Here is a 21,959-nt window from a genome sequence, read left to right as displayed (position 1 = left end):
GCGCGGCGCGGCCATGCCGGGTAGGAAGTCTTCCAGGGAGAAGAAGCGGCGCCGCTCGCGTTCCTGCTGCCCGGAAGGAGCCCCGGGGCAGGACGGCAGCGACAGGAAGCGGCGGAGCACCGAGTTCAGCCACGGTGCCGTGGAGGTAGCGGGGGCGGAGTCGCGGGGTGTGGCCGGTGCCGTGCCGCCTCTGCGTTCCCGGGCGCGTCCCGATCCCGGGCGTCCAGGCGGCAGAGGCCTGGCTGCGGTCCCTGCCGTGGGCTGGCTGCGGGAAGGGCCGGGTTCGGTCGCGCTGGTCGCTGTGCGGCTGCGGGGAGCGGCGGGCGGGCGGGCGGCGCCGAGAGGGGCGGCACAGGCACAGGCGCTGGCAGGGGCAGGCCGAGCCCCGGCGCGCATCCCGAAAACGCCGGTCTGTGTTTCCAGGTGTAAGAGATGTGGAGTACAAGCTCAGGGAGCCCTAGTCGTGTTTCTCATACTTTTGGCTTTGTGAGTCTTCTCAAGGATGTGTTGGTGTGCAAGAAATTGTTGTGACATGCACGCTTAAGTGAATTCTGAGGCTAACAAAATATATTTCTGGCTTTTTTTTTGGAGAGGGGGGGGGATTTTGTTCTTGTTGTTGTTTTTTGGTTTTTTTTTAGTTTTTTTATTCTAGAAGTCCTCCACTGGTGTATGGAGGATGTATTTTCTAATACAAAGCCCATTTTAATTCTGTGAAGACTCTGCCACACAGGGAATTGTATGCCAATTTCTGTCTTATTAGGGTAGGTGTGAATGATGAACTTTATGATTTAATTGCCCAGCGAATCCGGTGGATTTCTTCTGCATTAAAGCGTGCTTTCATGTGTAAGCACCAGCTAAGTATTTGCAGATATTTCCCAGTTAATGAATACTTTTCACTTCTTGAAGATTTAAAAAATTTTCCTAGCACAAGAATGTTTTCAGTAATAAAAATGTAACTTTAATGCAATTACCTTGCAATATTAAACACTGGAACTTGAGATGTCCACATTAAGATGTACCTTGCATTTATGAAGGGAAAATTATTGCAAGCACAGGTAAAGCTGTAAGTTTCTGTCTTCTCTAATTCACTAGAAAATGTGCTTTCCGTGATCTTAGGAGACAAAATGTAACGTACTCTGTGGAGAAAAAGTGGAAGAAGCTGAACAACCCAGTGATATAGAAGAAGGAGGATTGGATCTCACTGTGTCACTCAAACCTGTCAGTTTCTACATTGGGGACAAAAAGGAAATGCTTCAACAGTGTTTCTGTGTCATCGGGGAGAAGAAACTACAGAAGATGCTGCCTGATACTTTAAAGGTACTGAAATACACTTAACATTTATATCCTTACCGTGATCTTAAATGCTTGTGTAATGAAGGAAGAATACTTATCTCTCAAGCCTAGTGTATTTACATTTTAAAAGCTGCTTGTATTTTTCTCAACTAAGGAAGCTTCTAAGAAGTACCTTTCTTAAGTAGTCTCCCAATCATGTGTCTGGAAGTGAGACTTCTTAAAGATTTGCTGAAATGATTCCAGGTTACTCCTTTTGATACTGCTCAGACATTTCAGGTTTAACTTTAGACTGTCGCTCTGTACTGGTTAGTTAAGTGCAAAATGATTTTCTTGACTGTGTGCAGTAAATTCAGAAGTATTGTTCACTAATTAATATGCTGATTTGTAAATAAAATACTGATATCTGTTCGTGCCAACTGATTTTCTTTGTATGGTATTAAAGAAAATAAGAGATAAGAAAATTGTCTGAGATAAGAAAATACAGCCCATTCTTCATAAACAGCTTCTGAAGCTGTAACTCCTATGGACTAAAGCTGGAGTTTTACTGGCTTAGAACATAAGCCTTTTGAGTCTTGTGAACAGTAGGACTTAGTAAAAATAAATTAGGCTAGCAGCCTGTACAGAAGAAGAGGCTGCAGGTGAAATGTCATCTGTGTAATGCTTGTTAGTAGTTGTAAATTTTTGTCTTAAAGTTTTATATTAATGAGTTGTATTTTTAATATAAGTGAGACAGGACTTCTTCATTTTAAACACATGGCAAATTGCACACAGGCTCGTCCATTTCTTGTCTCTGGCAGAAGAAAAAGAGGTTGAGAAGCTGGAAAGAAAGACATCACTGAGTTTGTAGGAAAATTGCCTCATAGTGTAGAACCAAACTTATAATAGGACTGTGAGTGTTTCAACCAGTTTAGCACCTCCTAATTTTGGTACTTGTAAATGATATCATAGCTCATTTGAAAATGTGAAATTACCAACTGTCACCAAGAGGTATGAGATGTGACAGTTACTGGAAAACCAGTAAAACCTGTTGCAGCATGTGGTATGTACTGAGCATGAGAAATGGATTGTGGTTTACATACTTTCCTTACTTTCTGTGTTGTGATATGCAACTGTTGGTTGCATATTGTTGTCAATAACATTATTTTCTCCAGTTTGTGGACTTGGATTTAACAGTTGCTGCTGGTGTTTGCAAGCTTAATTACAGAATCCAGCTTCCCCCAAGTGATGGAAAATTAGGAATAACCAGGTCTGCAGCTGTTTGCTGTTGCATGCCTCACACGTACAGTCTGGTGTTTCTGGAGCTCAGTGTTGCAGCTGCAGTAAAAACTCCAAGTCATAGGTCAAATAACTCATGGTGCATATTGCTTAATTTTTCAGACAAAACGCACACGTACGCTATTTCTTGTAGCTGTCATAACTGAAACCCCTGGTTTTCTACAGCAGCTGCATCAATGCAGATCAGAATATGGGAGAGGTTTTAATCCAAGTTTACCCTTCGTGACAGTTCGACATTACATTTTTAATTACTCTCTTCTCAGAAATTTTTAGTGGCTTGTGGTCTGTCTTATCTGTCTTCTTAGAACTGTTCCATGGATGAAATCAAAAGACTTTGCATGGAGCAGTTGGAGCTGTTATCTGAAAAAAAACTGTTGAAGATACTTGAAGGTATGAATGAAACTTTAAGACTTCATTGTACACCAGAGAAAAGTCTGCCTCAATTGGATTTGCACTCTTTCTAGCTATTTAAATATTTGTGTATATATATATATATACAGACAGACACTAGTAAGTATATATTAGTGTGTACATAATCCCTCAGTTCCACTAAGGCACACAGTTCATGTACTTTGATTAAGGATATGACATTCCAGCTTTTCATGGCTTTATTGAACTTGCACTTGATATTTAAGGGATATAGAACTTATTTGTTATATTGCTGTTGTGTCAGTGAAGAGAAACTTTTCAAGTCTGAGTGATCCAGAGTATCTTGCTGTTAATTCTGTACTATATTTTTAGCACTTATTGTACTGTATTGTACTGTACTAACAGTAGCTAATCAGATATATTGTAATCCCATATAAATGTATGTGTCGCTAACAGAAGACTCACAAATAAGGGTTTTGGATTTGACTACGTCTAATTTTAGAACTTCTGCTTTAACTGGGAAAAATCCTCTTCTGCTGATTACAATAGAGTTAAAAATTAAGAGTAAAACTAATTATGTAGTGTTAATTATATCACTATCCTAGATTTTCATGTTTGAAACTGTGTATATCTAGGCAAGATTGGAGCTGATTCTGATACTGACGAGGAGGCAGATGGAGGAGACAAGACTGGAGGTGATTCAGTCAGTCAGTGAGTAAAAGACAAAACACTTTAATTTAAGGAGACTGAACAATTCAGAGATTTTTCATGAGAAATTATAAAATATATCATTGAAAGATCCAATTGCTATGTCCTTAATTACTCTAGTTGAATGCAAATGAACTGTGTTTACTAGCAAGTGCTAAACTTACAGACATGACTTTGTCACTTTGTCACATTACATGTGTCTTGAGCACTTAATTGGGTTCATGGTGGCATACCACCCAATCAGCTGAGTTGTGATAATTAAACATTCATACTTTATGTCCTGCAACAGAAGTGGTGTGATTTATGTTAACTGTCTCTGTGTGAGCTAAAGCAGTAAACCCCTCACACTTAATTCAGTGTATTATTTAAGTGTACTTTCAGTTCAGCTGAGATTTATCCTTTATCTTCAATTTTCATTCTAGTCCTTCATTCCTGCCCCAGTTGAAGCAGCACTGACACTGTGCAATGTACACTGTATGAGGAGTGCTAAAGGAGTGTAGAGTTTCAAGAACAGAGGCTTCTAGTTTCATGCTCTTATGTTGGCATCTGTCAGTTTTGTAAAAGACAGCATTTCTTAACCATTTCTTAAAATGCTTCTCTGTTTTTTAAAGACCATTTCTTTGTCAGGAGTTCACCAGTTTAATAGTTTCTGTAGAAGTAGTGCATCGATCATCATGCACGATGCATCGAATTTAGTGAGGCTGACTTGTTTCTGGAAGACTAATAAGCATTTATGTTTTCAATACTGACCCGTTTACAGCTAGTCCATAGATTCAGGACACACTTAATAAACCTCTGAGATAGGACAAGAGAATGCACCAGCGATGGGCAGATTAAAGTAACCTCCTAGCTACTGGTTTGGTTAGTTTATCTAAACCTCCTCAAATAAGAACAAATGGATGGGAAGGATAGTTACGCTAATTCAACTTTCACATTCTGGTCAGTATTTTTCTTCAGCAGAGACCTGGTTTCTGATCCTGTCTTTGATTCAAAACAAGCTGTGAAGTTATGGCATAAAGTAATTTTCTTTGATGACTTCTCATCATACAAGAAAATGGAGCAAATACAAAATTATGTTTCATTCTTTTCATTGTGATATACTTTTAATACCCTTTGACACTGTTTCTTCCAAGGTTCCATTTGAAGCCCATTGGTAATGTATCCCTCTGTGCTATTTGTTGCCTACGTGGTCTGTTGATGGGGTCAGCATTAGTCGGCTTTAAAAACTAATTTTCTTATTTTGGACATTGCCCTCTGTTGGCTGTTTAGAAAAGTAGATAGAAAAAATTTAAAACTACAAAATACACTGACTATTGTGTCTCTATGTAGTGTAGTGGTCTCTTTATATACAGTAGTCTCTGTTAAGTGATTGATAATTTGCCAGTGAAGTTCGAAATAGAATGGGAAGACAGACTTGCTGGCTAAATAAGCCATAAAAAATACCCTAGGATTTTGATTCCCAGAGAAATTATATGTTGTGTTTTGTTGTTTAGGGTTTTTGTTTAAAGCCTAACTCACAAGCTATTTACTATTGCAAAATACATGAAATGTTCTTTATCTCTAAGATGTATGGCAGGAGCAGTGCTGCTGGATTTCAGTAAGGTTGTTCTTTGTCTGCAAAATGTGTCAAAGCTACTGTTGAGACATGTTCTTATGATCCTTTGATGCAGTAGACTGGGTGAATTCTAATATGGAAATTATTTGACCTGGTAAAAATCTAAGAGGAAATGAATGAATAAAACTACAAAATAAGAAAAGTCAAAATTTATCATTTTTTAGCTAGTGGTTGTCTGAAGACATTTAGCCTGTTTTCTCATGTCAATTAGGAAGGTTTCAGTAACTGACAGTAAATCAAGAAATTGTGTTTCAAAAAAGTAAAAGAAACTGAGAGATGTTGGTCGTAGTTGTAGAGCAAATTGCTTCTTTTGACAAACAGTGGTTGAGATATCCCTCGTTCTTTTATCTGTATCCTGATACTTTAGGGTTTTAGACCCCTCCAAACTGGGCAGGCAATGTAGGATGTGTTAGGAATTGTGGATTTTCTTCTCCCTTTCAAAAATAGCATTCTGCATAGGGGGGTGCTATCTGAGAACCTTGGCTCCACAGTTCAGCTGTGTGCTAGCATTAACAAAAAGAAAACAAAACAGAAAAGCTGTTTGTATGATAGAAAAATAAAAGGATAAGAGAAAAAGAGGAGAATTAAGGTTTTATGTTAATCTTGAAGTCCGGTGCTCAGTAGGTAGACCAGTATGATACTTTTACAACTGTAAACAGTCATGAGCCCTTCTTATTAAATAGTCTAATCCTTGGGCCTTAGGTCAGCTTCTTTATAAGCTGTGTGTAAATAATTGTACATGCAACTTTTCAAGACTTCAGAAAACCGTTTCAACAGCAAGTCAACCACCAGAGAGGCTCAAGGTGCAACAGTGAAGAATTAGAGAAAACTGCATTGCTAAGACAAACAAGCATTGTTAGAAATCATTAATTAATATTTTAGTCTGGATTTAAGTAGGAGAATTTGTTTGCCCTGGGAATAGAAAAGACTTTTCATAACAAAAAAGGAGTTTCTCTGTTTGTGTTATCACTGTTAGTTCTTCCTAGGTTATCTTCATTACTTGTGGCTTTCATGTAAATGAATTTATTTTCTTGCATTCTACTATATTTTATTTGTTTTGAATCTGATTTGTACTAGTTGTTTTCATGGAAATGTAAATGTGGAAAGGGAAAAAGTGAGTAGCAAGTTGTACTCTAATCAAAAGTGTTTCAGCTGATTGGAAACATCCCATTGTTTCTTTCATTATTGTCCTTTGAAAAAAATTAATGCAACAAACATACCTTAAGCAATCTGCGTATGTCAATGGAAATCCAGAAAGCCTGAATCGATACATCCAAAGAAATTTCAAATGAAATAAGCAAACAACTCTCAGTCTCTAAAGACCTGTTTCCTGTCTGTACCAGCTAAAAGTAGCAGGAATTTAGGGAAGTTTCTTCAGGTACAGGAAAGTTGCAAAATTCAGGTCTTTATGTGAATTTTTTAGATGGTATCGCATCTAATTGTAAATTGAATCTTCCTTTTTTGGTTTTTGCATGTATCCTCATTCTGTTACCAGAAATGGAAGTCCTGAGGCTTTTCCTAAATTTTGACAATGTAAAAGCTTTACAGGCTTACATTAGCACGTAAAACATTTGCTATTTTATTTTATCACCAGCTTTTTCTGTGTTAAGCCCTAGAAATCCTGAATAAACCATGCAGAGGAACTGAAGAAGCAGGGCCCGTGTTTGCCAGAAACTGGAAAATGGTGTTGCAGTAGATATGTTTTGGGTTTTGTGAGTTCTGCATAAGTTTTTGAATATGCAGTTCTCAGATTTTTGTTGCTGTTTCTGTATTACTGTCTGCAATGGAATACTGTTAAACCAAGAGATATACGGTATACAAAGCTTCCAACAAAACATTGGATATTTAATTGACAGGAGCCAGATAATGTCTTGCAAAACCAAGCAAGCATTCTTCATCTCATTCAAGAGGTTTTAGCATGTTTTTTGGCTATTTCTTTTCTTTTACCTGATTTGACTCTTCAAATATCCTCCAGCTGAACAAGTGAAAGTAAATTATATGCTGCAGTAGTAAAACATTATTAAAAGTACAAGCATTCTCATGTCATTATAATGATCAATGTTCATGTGGGTCTGAGTTGTAGTAATGCAATCCCTGTACCTTTAGCAGGTGTTCCCTTATAGGGAAAGGCTCTCACTTTTGACGTGTTAAGAAGTTAGCTGGGAAGTTCTGTGATTTCTCTTTGCAATTGGCTCGGAGCCAGCCAGAAGTGTAGATTGGACTCTGGAAATGTTACTCAAAGACTCTTGGTACACTCATTGGGCTAAGGGCCAAAAAGCCCACCTAAGCAATTAGATACAAAAGAGAGAGAACAAAGGAACTCCATGCTTTTCGCTTTTCGTCTCTTCTTTTTCCATCCTTGCATCTCAAGGTGCTGTAGCAGCAAGGAGTTTATCTCTGTGCTGTATTCAGTTCAGTTATTTTGTATTTTATATTTTTTTCCATCTTTATTAAAACCCTTTTGATTTTTCAAGGCACCTGTGATCAGCCTCCCTCTCGTTATTACAGCTATGTTTCTGTCAGGCTGGACCCTCAGAGTGTGGGTCAAACCCACACTGAGTAAATGACTTTTTGGCTTCAAAATCATAATGGGCTTATTTTTTTCACTGAGTGAAAATTTGCAGTTTGCTCTTTCAAGAATTTATAGGCATTTTAGTACTTTGCAATTAAAAGTGCAAGTTTTGCTTGTTTTCTGTTGGAAAGGTTAGCAGTTTAAAGAATTGTTTTGTCACAGCATGTTGTGCTCCTGACTACTGGGCTGTTCTCAAGCATGCAGTTGCCATCTGTATACATCCTAGCCCTGTAGGACAATTTGGTGATTTTCAGTATTTGGAATCACTGTAACAACCGGCCACTTGAGTCACTGAACTGATACATTAGCATTTGGCTAATTTGCTTCACTGCCTTCTGTTCTTGTGGTGTCCTCAAACTTCACCTGTAACAGGACTGATGGACTTTTCATAGCTCATTAAACTATTTGATTAACACCTGTCTTTTGAGATACCTTTCTTGAGAAGCACTATTTTGTAAGGATTTTTTTCTTTTTTGTTTTTTTTAACTTGCTACTTAATGTTTGTTAATTATTTTAGTTCTTATTTGTCATTGAAAAATGTCCTTGGAACAAAAAATTGCAGGAATCTTTGAAGGACTTGGGACTTGTGGAAATGTTTTTTAGGCCTGGAGCTAGGTGCAAAGGCAAATTTTAGTTCAGGAATGTACATCATGTCAAAAATAACAGAGGTCCTGATCTCAAGTCTCACTGCAGTTTTAGATGCACGATACTTTTCCTTCTGGTCTCCAACCCCACTTTGCACTGAAACCTGGTATCTCTGCCACCTGTATTGAAGAACTACTATCTTAATCCTTAGCCATCTGCTCCTCTGCCAGTACTTCTTTTCCCAACCTTTGCTGGTTTTTTACCCCACTTTGCATAATCTGCTGGAGTTGGGTAGCAAACCACCTTCAAACCCAGAGGTCTTTAAGAGCTGTACAAATTCCTTTAGCAAACTGTGTACAGAAACCATTTCTGTGAGCCCAGTTAGGCATTACACTAGTGTGGTGTATGCCAACAGGAAATGGATGCTCTACATAAAATAAGGTAAATTTAAATTTACAATGTTTATTGTCAACAAATTGTAACTGTGGTTAGCTTCTTTCTGCTGAAAAAATCATATTGTGAAAATGTTATTCTGTTTAAAAAAAAATTAAAAATACTGAGTTAATTGCTTGGAAGATGGACTTTGAACTTAACTGTAATCTTGAGGGAGGAATAGAAAGGCTGACGAAAGGGAGAAATTTCAAATTACTATTGTCACTTACCAGCATAGCATGGAAGAAGAGTATTAAATGTGTAAATAAGGTCCTGCAATTCTAGAGTAACATGTCTTCTGCTCCCACTGTTTGAAGACACAGAATTGTGCTACCCTTTCTTAAATGTGTACCGCAGTACAGATAATAGGGAAAAAATGTTTTTCACTAGCAAATAAATAAAACAAGTTAAAAGCCAAATTAAACAGTGAACTTAAAATGATCTATTGGGCCAGTAGCTGGCGCAAAATGCCTAACTATGACACAAAGTCATGAAGGTTCACCAGCAATGCAGTCCAGTCCAATCAATTCTGGGAGAGTAAAACATTCTGTAAAAAATTCCTAAAATTTTTTCTGCTGTCGTAAAAAATTCTTTTGCTGACAGTAGGTAGTCTCTAACGGAATGTGGGTTTTTACTGTAATTACTGTAATTACTTTTAAAGTCAAAGCATCAGGAGGAAACTTTACAAGTTTCAGTGTGAGATTTTTTTAAAGTTGGTAATTTCTTTTTATGTGGCTATTAAAATGGCTGTTAAAAGGGCTATGGATAATTTCACAGGCAGCGTTTGAACTACTGAGGTCACCGAGTTTTCTCTCAAAGAGATGGTTACAGTTCCTCATCAGACATCAACGTGATACCAGAGCTGTGAAATCTGGTTGTCTGCATACTACTAGTGCAAGTTCAGGCTTTTTCAAGTGACACTTTGCTGTCCAATGCAGACATGACTACTGAGTTCAAAATGGTGAAGTATGTGTGTGAAAGAGGATGGGATAGGGAAGGGGGAGCCTAAGCTGCTTCTGCTCTTAGTGATGATCAAGGTATATCTCAACCTAATTTTGGTCAAGAGTTTAGTATCTAAATGTAACAAATTTTTAGGAGTTGCCTTTTTTTTTTTTTTTTTTTTTTTAAATGGCCAGAAATCCATTCACATCTCCTGGCCAGTAGCTGGTCCAGAATCCACATCTCTCCCTGGCTGCTGGAAAGAAGCCCACAAGGTTTGTATCTTTGCTGCAGTTGCTGCTCAGACCTCCTTGTGCATGCAGGCCTCTTTGATGGCAGGTGCAGGCCTGTCATTGTCACAGTCCCCAGTAGCTGATGCTGTTCATCTTTGGGGTATCTAGTTCTCTATTATGGTCTCTCCATTTGCCTACTTGCAGAACCTGGTCTGTTTTTGGAATTTGGCCTCTGATTTTACAGTCTATTTGATGCCTTAGCCCCAGACCTCACATCCTGCTTGTTGTCTAGACTAGCTTGAGGTTTGCTGGTGAATTAATAAGCTGCGTGACACTGAAAATCCTGGAGAAAGTGTACATTTTTCTTTCTGATTTCTGACAGCACAGTCCTGTAGGCTCTTCTGACCTGTGGTCCCCTTTGCAGTTGCTGTCACACACGTGTGGGCGTATTTAGATTATTCTCATCTTGTTTGGAAAAGGAGTTAGTGTTGCTATGTGGTTCAATAAATAGGCAGAACAGACTGGTGTCCATGTCCAGGGCTTTGCTAGGCTAGTGTATTGACCTGTTTATTCTCCTTTATGAGTTATTACATGATACTTTACACGTTTACGTTCCAATAGCTAAAAACAAGTGGGAGAAAAAAAAGAGTCTGTTGATGTAGCCTTTGCCACTTCAGAGAAGGAAATAGAAATGAAAATAACTGCCTCTCAGACCACAGTGGCTAGAAATATTATGGTATTCCTCCTTCTGATAAAACCTTTGGACACATGTAAAAACCCAACTTGTAGAGCATGTGGAAAAGAGATATGTGTTCATTTTCAGGAAAACCCTAAAGGCCATTGCCGAAAAGCAAGTTGTTAAGTCATTATATTTACATCTGTGATACCACAATACTGCTTCCTTTTTATAGTGTTGTTAAGCTCCCATGGGCAGGAGAGCTGCATTGACTGTGAATTAATACAGATGAAGCCAGTGCCACACCAACATTCAGTTTAGGAATTTGGGAATTCTATTGTCAAAATGGTCACCGTATCTGGCAACTGAACTCTTCCTGTGATTCTGGATCCTTCCACCCGTGCTCTTCCTGTGTGTTTTACCTTATTTTCATTGTTTGTGTAACCAGTATGTATGAAGTACCTGAGGGACATTAACCTTTCACTGAAGTGTCTCTTCCTTAGCCTTGTGTAAGAAGTTGAAATCCTGCACATCAAGGGTGGAAATCTTTAAATAGGAGAAACAGAGAAATGCAGGTACTGAATACACTGTAATAGCTGAGTTGGAAACAGTTTCATTTTAAAAAGTATCCCTTTGTGAAACAGGATTCTGGTTTAGGAGAGGTTGGTGATGGGCTGATGATAATTTCATGAAAATATCTTTTTACTTTCAAAATAAGACAGTAAATATTAGTATTTGAGTCCAGCAGAAGCTATTGTTTTCCCAAACCATTTAATTATGTGACAATTTACTTTTGAGTTTTACAGAAAAGCTCCTAATATGAGGAGCTTTTCCTTTATAACTGCTCAGCTGTGGTTCCTCAGTTATAACCATTGAGATTTCTTACTCTAAAAGGCAAGGATTCAGTGGAAATAATTGCTGTATCCTTGTGTATAACAAGGCAAATCAAAAAAGGTTCATTTTCGAGTGCTCGGATTAGCTCTGTTTGTATTCCTTCCACCCTTGTTCCTACTGTAGCTGGCTTATTGACCTACTACCTCATAACGTTTTAGTTTCTAAAAAGTGTTCTGTTAAATTTTAAATTATAGTGATTAAAATGTGTTCTTAATTGTTTCCAGACAGGACAACAGTATAGACTCAACTTCTTCTCTGAGAGAAGACAGCAGGCTGGAAGGTCAGGAATCAAAACAAGGTATGTAGTAGAGAAAGCTGAAATTTTGTGTTCTCGGTGTTGGCCAGTAACTAATTCCAGGTAGCTGACAGCTCTCTTGAGAACAGAGAATGAGCATTCATTGAGAAGGAATATTTTATCTTGTATACTTTCTCTTTTTAAATGCAAAAATTCAGCTTGTGAGACATTTGAGTACTACAGTGGTTGGCAGGATAGAAAATGCAAATGCAAGTAAGTTATTGGTGCAGTTCTGTACTTTCTACATAAGAAAACAGTAATTTTAGCATGCAGTGGTATTTGTTTTATTCCAATCATTAAATCAGCAATTATAACAATTGCCAATGTCAGTTCATGCTTGAAGCACTACAACTGTAGGTGTTTCTGTCTCAGTCTGTTTCTTTTCATTTTGACTGGCTCTAAGCAGAAACATCAGAAATAACTTTTCCAGTCAAAGAATGTTGAAAGTTCTTTTAAACTACAATTCTCGTCTGCAAAGATCTACCTTTATTTGCTTCTTGCAACTGCTATTTCACAATTCAGAATGTTGTCTGAAAGATGTCTCTTGGAATGACTTTGTGAAACATGTTTCTTTTCTGAATTAGTTCGTGAGAAGAGTTAAATGGGGAAAGAAAGAGTCATACATAATAGGAGCATCAAAACTCGTAGGAGTGAATTGCTACGACTGTGAATAAACCTTTTAAATGTTGCTTGTTGTACTATATGGAGGAACCTTAGAACTGACAGATTTCCCGCAGTTTTCTTCTGCTTCTGTGCAAATGAAAAGGATGGTTGTTGCTAGTGATACCATTTTTTATGACTTAATCAACCAGAATATCATGAAGTCTTTGGGCTATAACAGTGGCTCCACTCAAGATGTTAGCTTTAAAGAACTTTTGAGACTATTGTGTAGATAAGAAAGTGTAATCCAGTCATTCTCCTTCACTGCAGCCTGAGAAGCTGTGGGAAAAAGAATGAGAGAACAAGTAAAAGCATATAAAATAAAATAAAATTTAAAAATGGAATTAAATGTGCTAAAATGAGTTTTGCAACTGTAGATGAAGGAAAAGTTACCGAAATGAAAAAGATAATGAGAAATGCCGGCCTTGATCTTTATTACTGTAAAAACACAGGTGCAAAAGAAGGAGATAAGGCCTCTTAGCTCATTAAACATCTCTAGGCCAAAAAACCTGTATGAACACTGAATGAACACAGTGTTGGAGGTTCCAATTTCTAAATAGAACCCAAGGTTTTTCTGCCCAGCTTCTCATCCTTACAAAGTCTGGGACAGAGATTACTGACTTAATTTTTTGTTCCTTCTTAATGTGACCAGTTGATTCCAAAAGGAATACCATGGTGGGCTGGCCCAGCCAGCAGTAGGCACATGCCAACCCCTCAATTACTTGTCCCCCAATCAGCAGTACAAAATGAGAACAACTTAGGAGTCAGCATAAAGACTCTTCAATAAATGAAGCAAGAGCTGTACGTTGAAACAAAGCAAAATCAGAGACTTGGTCACAACCTCCCATTGGCAGCCAGATTTTTAGCCACTGCCTGGAAAGCAGAGACTCAGCATGCGTGACAATTACTTGGGAAGGCAGATGCCAATGTTGTATGACGGAGCACATCCCTTAGGTCAGTTTGGCTCAGCTGTCCTGGCCCTGTGTCCCTCCCTGCCTCCCAGTTTACTCTCTATGGGGTCAGAGTGAGAAACAGAGAAGGCCCTAAAGCTGTGCAAGAACTCTTCAGCAGTAGCCAAACTGGTGTGTTATTAATGCCATTTCAGAAACAAATCCAAAAGCAGCATCATGCACTCTGCTGTGAAGTAAATTAACTCCATCCCAGCCAGACTCAGTACAGGTCAGTTTAACTTTGGCAGTAAATTAGGATGAGCAGGCTCAGATGTTAAGCTTCAGGCTTTGAACTGTGATCCAGTGATGCAGCTGATTTTTTGATCCATGGAAATGCTGCTTGGTTGACCAGCATGTTAGGTAAATACTGACTGATACTGTGAAGCAAGACAGAAAAAAATTACCATTTCTTAATCCTGTTGTTTCCTATTCTGATCTTTCACATAAATTGTGGCTTGTAAGTTAAAAAGATACTGTTCAAAGATGACTAATGGTATGGGAGATAGAGGAAACTGCATATGAAACTGAAGTATTAATCTTGAAGTTTCTGTCACAGTAGGAAGAGGCCAAGACTACTTAGGATCAAAGAAGACCCTTGTATGTTCATCTCATGAGTACTTTTTATAGACACTGCTGTGAGGAGAACTTTTTTCTAGCTTTGTTAATTTTTTAGGCTTTCAGATTTTATTACTCCAAAACTGTGATTTATATTGCTAAAAAAAAAGGCAAAAAGTGATCTATAAACTTATGTCTTAACATATATTTTCATGAGCTGAATTTGCTTTCCTGTTAGCTTTGTTTGGAATTTTTCATGTGCCAGATACCTTAGCTATGTATGTGAGTTCATTCTCAGGGTGAACGTGTAGAATTCTTAAGTCTGAACTTAAATGCTGTGACAATCATAGCCTAATACAGAGTGATCAGGACTGAGTAACTGAATTAAGTGTCTATAGTACAAAAAATGTTTAATACTGAATCAACAAAACTCTAATGTTTTAAAATATTACTGTTGTTTATAAAACCATTTTGAGATTATTGATCCTCCTTTCCTCCCTCCTTTTGTTTTTTAAGTAGAGAAATTGTATTTATAGCTTTTGAAGTAGTCAGTATTGATTTTTTTTTTTCACACCCTCAGGATGGGAGTAATGTTGTAAACCCCAAGAAAAATAGATCTTCCTAAGATTTTTGAGCACTTTTTGTGTATTAATACCAAGTGTATACAGGCACTGTAAAGCATATGAAAATGTTTTAAAAAAGAGTAACATTTTTCTAAAGCCTTGTTTTTTCTGTGCAAGTGGTAAAAATGGTATTACTAAAAGTAATAAAAAGTAATATAAAGTCTGTATAATCAGTAACTTTACCGTTGTCTGAATACATGTAATTCATTTTAAGCTGGAACCAATCCTGCTCTGTGTTTCCACATTTACAAAAGTTCTTGAAAGAGTGTGAATTTCTGAGGCCAGTGTGTCAAAAGCAAGTCTTGCTGTAGCCAAATGGAGAGAACAGTTAGTCATGTTCTGTTAGAGCTTTGCTTTTATTTTATTGAGCTGCCTCTTCTAATTATGGTTTTAAAAATAGACTCCAACATTCAGCCACAATTTAAAACCAAAGTCTTAAACTCCTCCATGTTTTTATGTTTGAGTTGAATACATCTGGAAGACTGAGGATAGATTCTGAATAGTTGCACTGTAAGTAGAGTTTCTATTAATTTTTCGTCTTGTGTCTCACTGCAGTCCCACTTCTCTTAAAATACGTGACGTAATTGAATGTAATTTTTGAAGCTGCATTCTGAGAATTAGGTTTACTTAAGAGATAAACAAAAATCAGTTTTGCACTGCAAAAGCTTTCTTTAATATAAAATTTTTGACCACCTAATTAGGAAAATAGGTCATGTAGCTTCATAGGAGGGAATAAATTTTTCTGGTACTGGTTTGCTGCACTGCATGTTCTTTCAGATCGGCCTAAAAATGTATTGACACTTGTATAAATTAGCTTTAAAAGTTGGAGAAGAAAAGGAGGCAGATTTGATTATCTTACAGATTTGTTTTTTTCACTCTCTTAATTTGCAGAGTAACACTTTAAGCAGAAGTGGTTTTGTAAGCTGAGGTAAAAACAATTCTGTTAGGCAACTCTGTGACAGTATGTTTGTGTTACAGGCAAGGGAGAAGATAGTGATGTCCTCAGCATAAATGCAGATGCATATGATAGTGACATAGAAGGCCCATGCAATGAAGAGGATGGCCCAGATGTGCAAGACAGCACTGTCAGAAGTGGAGTCGGTCAGATAGATGACCTTCAGAAGGACATTGAGAAGAGTGTAAAAGAGATACTGGGGTTGGCAGAGTCCAGTCCAAAGGAGTCCAAAGCAGCAACCTTAGCTCTTCCTCCATCAGAAGATGCTCAGCCATCAGCACAGCAGCTGGAGCTTCTGGAACTCGAGATGAGGGCCAGAGCTATTAAGGCTCTGATGAAAGCTGGTGATGTAAAAAAACATCCCTGAGACTCTTCAGATTTCCACTTTCACTGTTTGTTTTGAAGAAGGTGATGCCTGTTCTCTTCAGTGCTACAGCATGTTTGGGTTGGGTATGACATTCCTCATTCAGACTGTCTTGTGTATGCTGACCTGTGGTTCAGTGGTTTTATTGTCTTTAGTGCACTGCTTCCATGACATGCACAGAGGTTGTTGCTTCCCTGACATGAAGTGTCCTTGTGCTGGGTCACCTCCTCAGGGAGTCACACTACATGTAAAGCTGTGCCAGGAACCTGGTGCCTTCCAGAAAGGTTGTTGTAGAAACTTGGAATCATGGAATGGTTAGGGTTGGAAGGGATTTGAGACTGCTTAATTCTTCGTGGGGCCCATCTCATCATATTCTAATTAAAATGTGACGCTTTGTGTAAAAGCATACTCAATTTTTTGAAATTTGAATTCCTAAAGGGGAGGATTTTTACCTTTAAAACAAATAAAACAATGAAATAGCTGTTCAAATAAACAGTTAAACATGTTATTTTCAGAGTTATGAAAGTGCCTGAAAGAGACACAGCAGTTTATTACACTGCCATGTAGTTTTGTCACTTTTCTCCACTCTTATCTTTTGTATTATAACTGAAGAAAGCAGAGTTTCTTCCTAAGTGTAAAGCTTTTCTTTTGGCTATTTGCCATAACATTTAGTAAATCAAACAATTAAGAAGACCTTGAACTTTGATCATTCAGTTGATGTAGTCATTTCATGTCCCCTGAAAGTAAGAAAATCAACCTAATTTCAGTATGCTTTTTTAGAAAAGGCATTTAATTTAATTTAATTTATGAGCTTTTAAAATACAAATTCTATTTTTATCCACTTCAAGGTATTCCTTTATAAATAAATTGAATTTTAGAATTAATTTTCATGCTATATCTTACAACAATTAAAATTATTTAAATTCTTTTAGAATTAGTGCTGGTTTTATATCTGGCTGCTAATCAAAGCATATTAAAATATTTGTATTGTTTGTTTGCACATGCAGACATCAATTTTTTTCTATAAAGGTATAAAGTTTACCATTGTCCTCTTTGTTAATAAAATACTGTATTATGTATTTTTATTCATGATTTTCTTTTTTACTTAGAAAACCAGTTACATACTTTGCAACAGTAGCCGAGGTAATTTCCCCTACTATTGTGTAATATTACTGCGAACCTTAGTTTATTCAGATATTATGACTTGAGTTCTTTTAAGATTTATAATTTTCTTTTTATTCTTATCCCTTTTCTTTCTCCTGTTTATTCCCTTTCTTTTTTTTCCTGTTTCCTTTTAAACCCTTTTCTGTAGCAAGCTTCTTGTACATTTCTAAAGTATGATTGATTTCCTCTATAATCAATATTATTGTAAAATGTTAGCACAGTGTAAATTTGATAATAAACTAAAGCCTTCATTAAATACAGCTGAGAAAATTACAGTGTGCTTCCACTAGGTGATGTCAGTGACCTGGGTAAAGTGTTCCTAACTCTAGTGTTATCCACAGCATCAACATTTTTTTATTATTTTGTGGCAAATGGAGGGTGTAAGTGAAACTATATGCACACAATTCAAAAGGTAACTTTACTGTCTTAAAATCTGTGGGTGTTGTCTTTGGTCAATTTCATTTAGCTGTTTGGTGACCTTGTGTTTTATTTGTGTCCAGAGAAACTAAAGAAGTGATCAGAAAAGGACAGCTGGCAAAACTAGATGTTCTGTTTTCTCTTTTATAAAGTTATAGGCTGGTGGAGCTGTTAGATTTCAGAGACACATTTTAGTCCTGCTGTACTTAGGTCATTAAGGCACTGAATACCTGACCTTGCGGGCTGTGTAAGTACAAAAGCTTGCTTGGAAGGGCATTTCCTGTGTCATCAGAAGAATCCACACGTATGAAGTTTATTATTACTCTTTGTTAGTGATGTTGCAAAACAACACCTTTCAGTTGTTTAGGAACACCAAAATACTGCTGGAAATTATGATAAACTAGAGTGTAATTGCCTTCTACTGACTGCTTTCTGGAGGTGTATGATATTTACTGTTTTCCTACTGGTTACCTAGGTCACCCTTAAAAGTTTGTTTAAGAGTATTTTCAACTGTTAAAGGTTTATTTCAAGCTCTGTATCAAGGAGTTGCAAATGTTAACTTTAGCATGTAGTGTGACAGAGATGAAACAGGTTTACTATGCATATGACAGAGAAGATTTGTAATTACAGCCTAATTAAATTGAAAATTAAAAGATGAGAAGTATTCCAAGAAAATTCAATTAAGCTGTTTACAAAAAAAAAAAAAAAAATAGTTAATGTGATTTGTTACACAAGTGCTAATTTTTAGGATATTGTACTGTTGCTGCTTAGGTTAAAAACAGATCAGCTAAATTACATGTATTCTTGCATTGATTTGTATCACTGAATAGATAAATCTAGTGTATTTAAAATACTTATTATACAGCTGGGTTTTTTCACTTTTAAATATGTCTGATTTTTTCTTGAAAAATAAATTTATTTTTTCATTTAGAAGAAGAGGCAATTTGTATGTAAAATATATTGAATTATTTTTGAAATGTTAGAATAGTGTTACTGGGTTTTGGTCAACCATTTTGTCAGGAAACAAATGTTAAACAGTTGGTGTTGGTCAGCATGAAAAAGATATTGGTTATATTTTGGACTACAACAGAAATTTTTTCGAATGAATTTTGGCTGTCCTCATTGTGCACAGTCGTTTTTTTAGGAGGTGGAGGGTTGATTGTGTGTGTACCAGAGAAATAAAAAAGGTATGCCTCTACAGAGAGCAAAAAATATTTATCTCCTTTTGGAGGCTTTGCTGTTACAGTGATTTAATAGAGAATAATAAATAGATTTCAAGATACTGGTTTTGAGAGACAAATCACAAATGTTTCCACAGAAAAGAATTAGTTTCCCTTGTAACGCTCTTTTTAATGCAGTATTTGCTCTCAAAAGTATTTTGCCTAAAAGACTTGGTGCTGTAACTTTTTTTTAAGCTATGGTATAAAATAAATTCTTTGCTGTTTGAAATTACTGTAGTTGTTAATTGTAGTGAATGAAATTTTGATCACTGCTAACTACAGATCGTTCCTAAGTGTATTTGAAAAAAAAGGGTGTCAGATCGTCTGTGTAGGTGTTATAAGATGCTGCTGTTCTAACCGGATACTGTTGGAATGCCACGTGAAGAGCCGTTCAGCACTGTATTGTGAGTCTTGCCTAAGGAGGACTTTACTGCGTCCTTATCTGTGTATAAAGGAGCACAGTTTCAAAAACAGCAGCCACCTTGGGGGAACCTTGTAGTGAGACAAAATATCTTTTAACCAGCTGATCCCATACGGTGTCAGAGCTTTAAAGTTTGTAAATGGTTGCTTGGTCATCACTGTTACTTTTTAAATAATAGTTTACAAAAGCAGTTACAGTAACTGAAGTTACTTTTATTTTTCTTCTGTGGCTAAAGCATTCTCTCAAAACAGCAACTGAAGAAAGGCATTATGGGCATGAGTGCTTAGTAAATTATTATATGGCATTTTATGTGCCTATCTTAAAATTATAAACACTGATTTAGCTTTATGGGATTGCTGACACTGGTAAATATTCCCTTTTCACAGAAGATAATCGAAGAATAATTGTGAAATAAGCCCTTTAGTCAGGAAGGGAGATGAGGTTGTTAATTGATCCAGAAACATTAGAAGAGCATAACTTCAGAAGCATAGGCACCAAGTTAAAAACTGATTATTAAGTCCTGCAATTTAGGCCCAGTAGGATAAGCCTTCATGTTTATTGCTAAGTCAATCTGCAACATATTTAGAGAAGAAAAAAGTTTGTTCACCTTATTTGTGGCCAAGTATAGATGTTAAAATACCTGATTTTGTGGGGGAGGGGGTGAAATCCCATGTTTCATGGGCCTTTTTTTTTAGCATTAATATCGAAATATGTAAACAGAATACATAAAAGGTGGAGAAAAATCTACTGCTTGTAGGAAGGGTTATCCACATACCACTTTATCACCCTGACTGTGTAGTCAGATAAGAAAAGATTCCAAAAATTTAAACCTAAATATTACATGTTTATTGCATTATGCAGCACAATAATAACATGAAAAGAAACCCCAAACCAGAAATAACCAGAGAATGGAACGTGTTCATTTGTTCATTCATTGAATCATCATTTTTTAAACAGTGCGTAAAGGTAACTTTTTGTCCATGGGATCATTGATTATTGTCAATCTCAAAATTTTGGTTTTGTCTTTTGTATCTAATGGTTCTGCAAAGCCATGAATTGTCTAATCTGAATTCCATCTTGTGTTTCCAGACTCCAGTCAATCTTACTTTACTTAAGAATTCTCAGCCCTACTTCACTGGAATACTGTGTGAAGTTCTGCCTGACTATATTGAAAGCCTGTCTACTGGGAGTGTAGCAGATGCAGATAAAGTCTTCTAAGGTTGCCAGAGGAGCACAGGACAAGAGACACAACTAGAATGGTGTGTTTAGCCTAAGCATGTTGACACTAGCCTTAAGAGTACTGGGAAAGACTTTTAAGCTGATTATGAATGCTGATGAGGAACTATGTATACATTTTGGTTAGGCTGCTTATTCCCAGGCTGTCTCCTGGTCCCCTCCCTGCTGTTTGTGCAGCTAGTGTTCATCTGGATATGTACAGAACCACATCAGGAAACTCATTCACGCAGGGAATACTGCCCATCTGCTTCTAACCTGGGGCAGCATTCTGATTGAATTTGCTGTGTTGGCACAACAGAATGAGTAATGAAAACCCAACTGCTGAATGGTACTGGATTATATTACATATGTGATTCCTCATGTTCTTCCCGTCCTTAAGATATGAGGCATCAGAAATAAGGTCCATGGCTTAATTCATCTTTTTGAAAGCATTTAGATCTTCACTCAGAAATGTTAGCTGAACTGCTCCAAATATAAACTATTTAAGTTAATAAATTTATTAAATCTACATTCTTGATTATTGACTGGTGCAGATTTTCTATGTGTATGGTTTTCTTTTTTCATTGGTGCTGTCATTTGGTTAGAGATTTTTTGTTGATATCTGTGTAATTGTTACTACATGTATGTAGTCTGGTGAAAGTTCGTGCTTCATAATTGTATGTGAATTAAACTTTTGGATTGCATCCACACTAGGGGGCTGTGTTGCTTTAACAATGTCTGTTTCAAAAAGTAATGTACTAAGAGCAGAGCCCAGACTGCACAAACAACTTGTAAGCAGTACTTTTCCCTACATAATAAAGTGAATGGAAGCAGAATAGTGAAGGGTTGTCTTGGTTTGAAAGACAGGTGTCTGCTAGGGAGGGGCAGGGCCTCCCTCAGACTGGAGAATTCAAATCCCTTCCCTCCAAATTATTATAATTTAGAAAATTAAAGGGGCTTTCAGGCAGAGGTATGGGGATAGGAAAAACCGTTCTTTACTAGGATGTATAAAAAAGCAAACAACAATAACTACAGCATTAAAAATAAACAGAACCAGAAACCTTGAGGGGCTTTGTTTCACAAAGCCTGGGGCAGTCCGAGCTCTTGGGACTCTGAGAGCACCCAACTGGAACAGTGGAAAATCTCGGGCTGACGGAGGATCAGAAACTCTGCTGGTGGTAGCTGGAGCGGCAGGGATGCCCTGGCAGGGCAGTGCGGGGCTGCAGAGTAGCAAAAATCCTCACAGCAGTGCCAAAGAAATAGCGGTGGTGGGACAGGGCTGGCCCAGCAGGGCCGGAGGAGGCAAGATCAGCGTTCTAGGGCACACGAGCAGATGATGGTAGATTTCTCGGTGGTGACAGTGAACTCCTCCTTTAGCAAGCAGCAGCCTGGCCGTGTCCTCTCTCCGATGCGAGAGCAAGAGAATGAAGCTGCCCCCAGTCCCATCCTTGTCCTTTACCAAAAAACTCGTGTGATCTTAACCCCTCTCAACTTCTGGCCACCTCTTTGTTTAGGTCAAGCACGCATAA

At 37.4% G+C, this 21,959-nt stretch overlaps 1 protein-coding gene across 3 annotated transcripts; it reads left to right on the top strand.

Annotated features, from left to right (window-relative positions):
• The first annotated feature begins 13 nt into the window (after nucleotides 1-13).
• CAAP1 (caspase activity and apoptosis inhibitor 1) lies at nucleotides 14-19,023 on the top strand. Of its 3 annotated transcripts, none has more exons than XM_066181456.1 (6): nucleotides 14-145; nucleotides 1,117-1,317; nucleotides 2,874-2,958; nucleotides 3,573-3,648; nucleotides 11,816-11,889; nucleotides 15,653-19,023. In XM_066181456.1, the coding sequence occupies exons 1-6, from the start codon at nucleotides 14-16 to the stop codon at nucleotides 15,994-15,996; spliced, it is 912 nt and encodes a 303-aa protein (XP_066037553.1). In that variant the 3' UTR covers nucleotides 15,997-19,023. The 3 variants fall into 3 exon arrangements, with proteins under 3 accessions (XP_066037553.1, XP_066037555.1, XP_066037554.1); XM_066181458.1 differs by having other exon boundaries at nucleotides 15-134; XM_066181457.1 differs by lacking the exon at nucleotides 14-145 and adding an exon at nucleotides 395-486.
• Nucleotides 19,024-21,959: the final 2,936 nt, after the last annotated feature.

The sequence above is a fragment of the Chamaea fasciata genome, unplaced genomic scaffold, assembly GCF_029207755.1.
Source record: "Chamaea fasciata isolate MVZ Bird 193981 ecotype frontalis unplaced genomic scaffold, bChaFas1.0.hap1 SCAF_4, whole genome shotgun sequence".
Taxonomy (NCBI): domain Eukaryota; kingdom Metazoa; phylum Chordata; class Aves; order Passeriformes; family Sylviidae; genus Chamaea; species Chamaea fasciata.
Note: the sequence above shows the minus strand (reverse complement) of the source record. Positions and strands in the feature narration are given on the sequence as shown.

What these genes read in the sequence shown, in the direction of transcription:
- CAAP1 (XM_066181456.1), top strand. Translation starts at nt 14, where the DNA reads ATGCCGGGTAGGAAGTCTTCCAGGGAGAAGAAGCGGCGCCGCTCGCGT. An exon ending in TCAGCCACGGTGCCGTGGAG is followed by an intron (nt 146 to 1,116) that starts GTAGCGGGGGCG and finishes CCGTGATCTTAG; the next exon opens with GAGACAAAATGTAACGTACT. An exon ending in GGAGGTGATTCAGTCAGTCA is followed by an intron (nt 3,649 to 11,815) that starts GTGAGTAAAAGA and finishes AATTGTTTCCAG; the next exon opens with ACAGGACAACAGTATAGACT.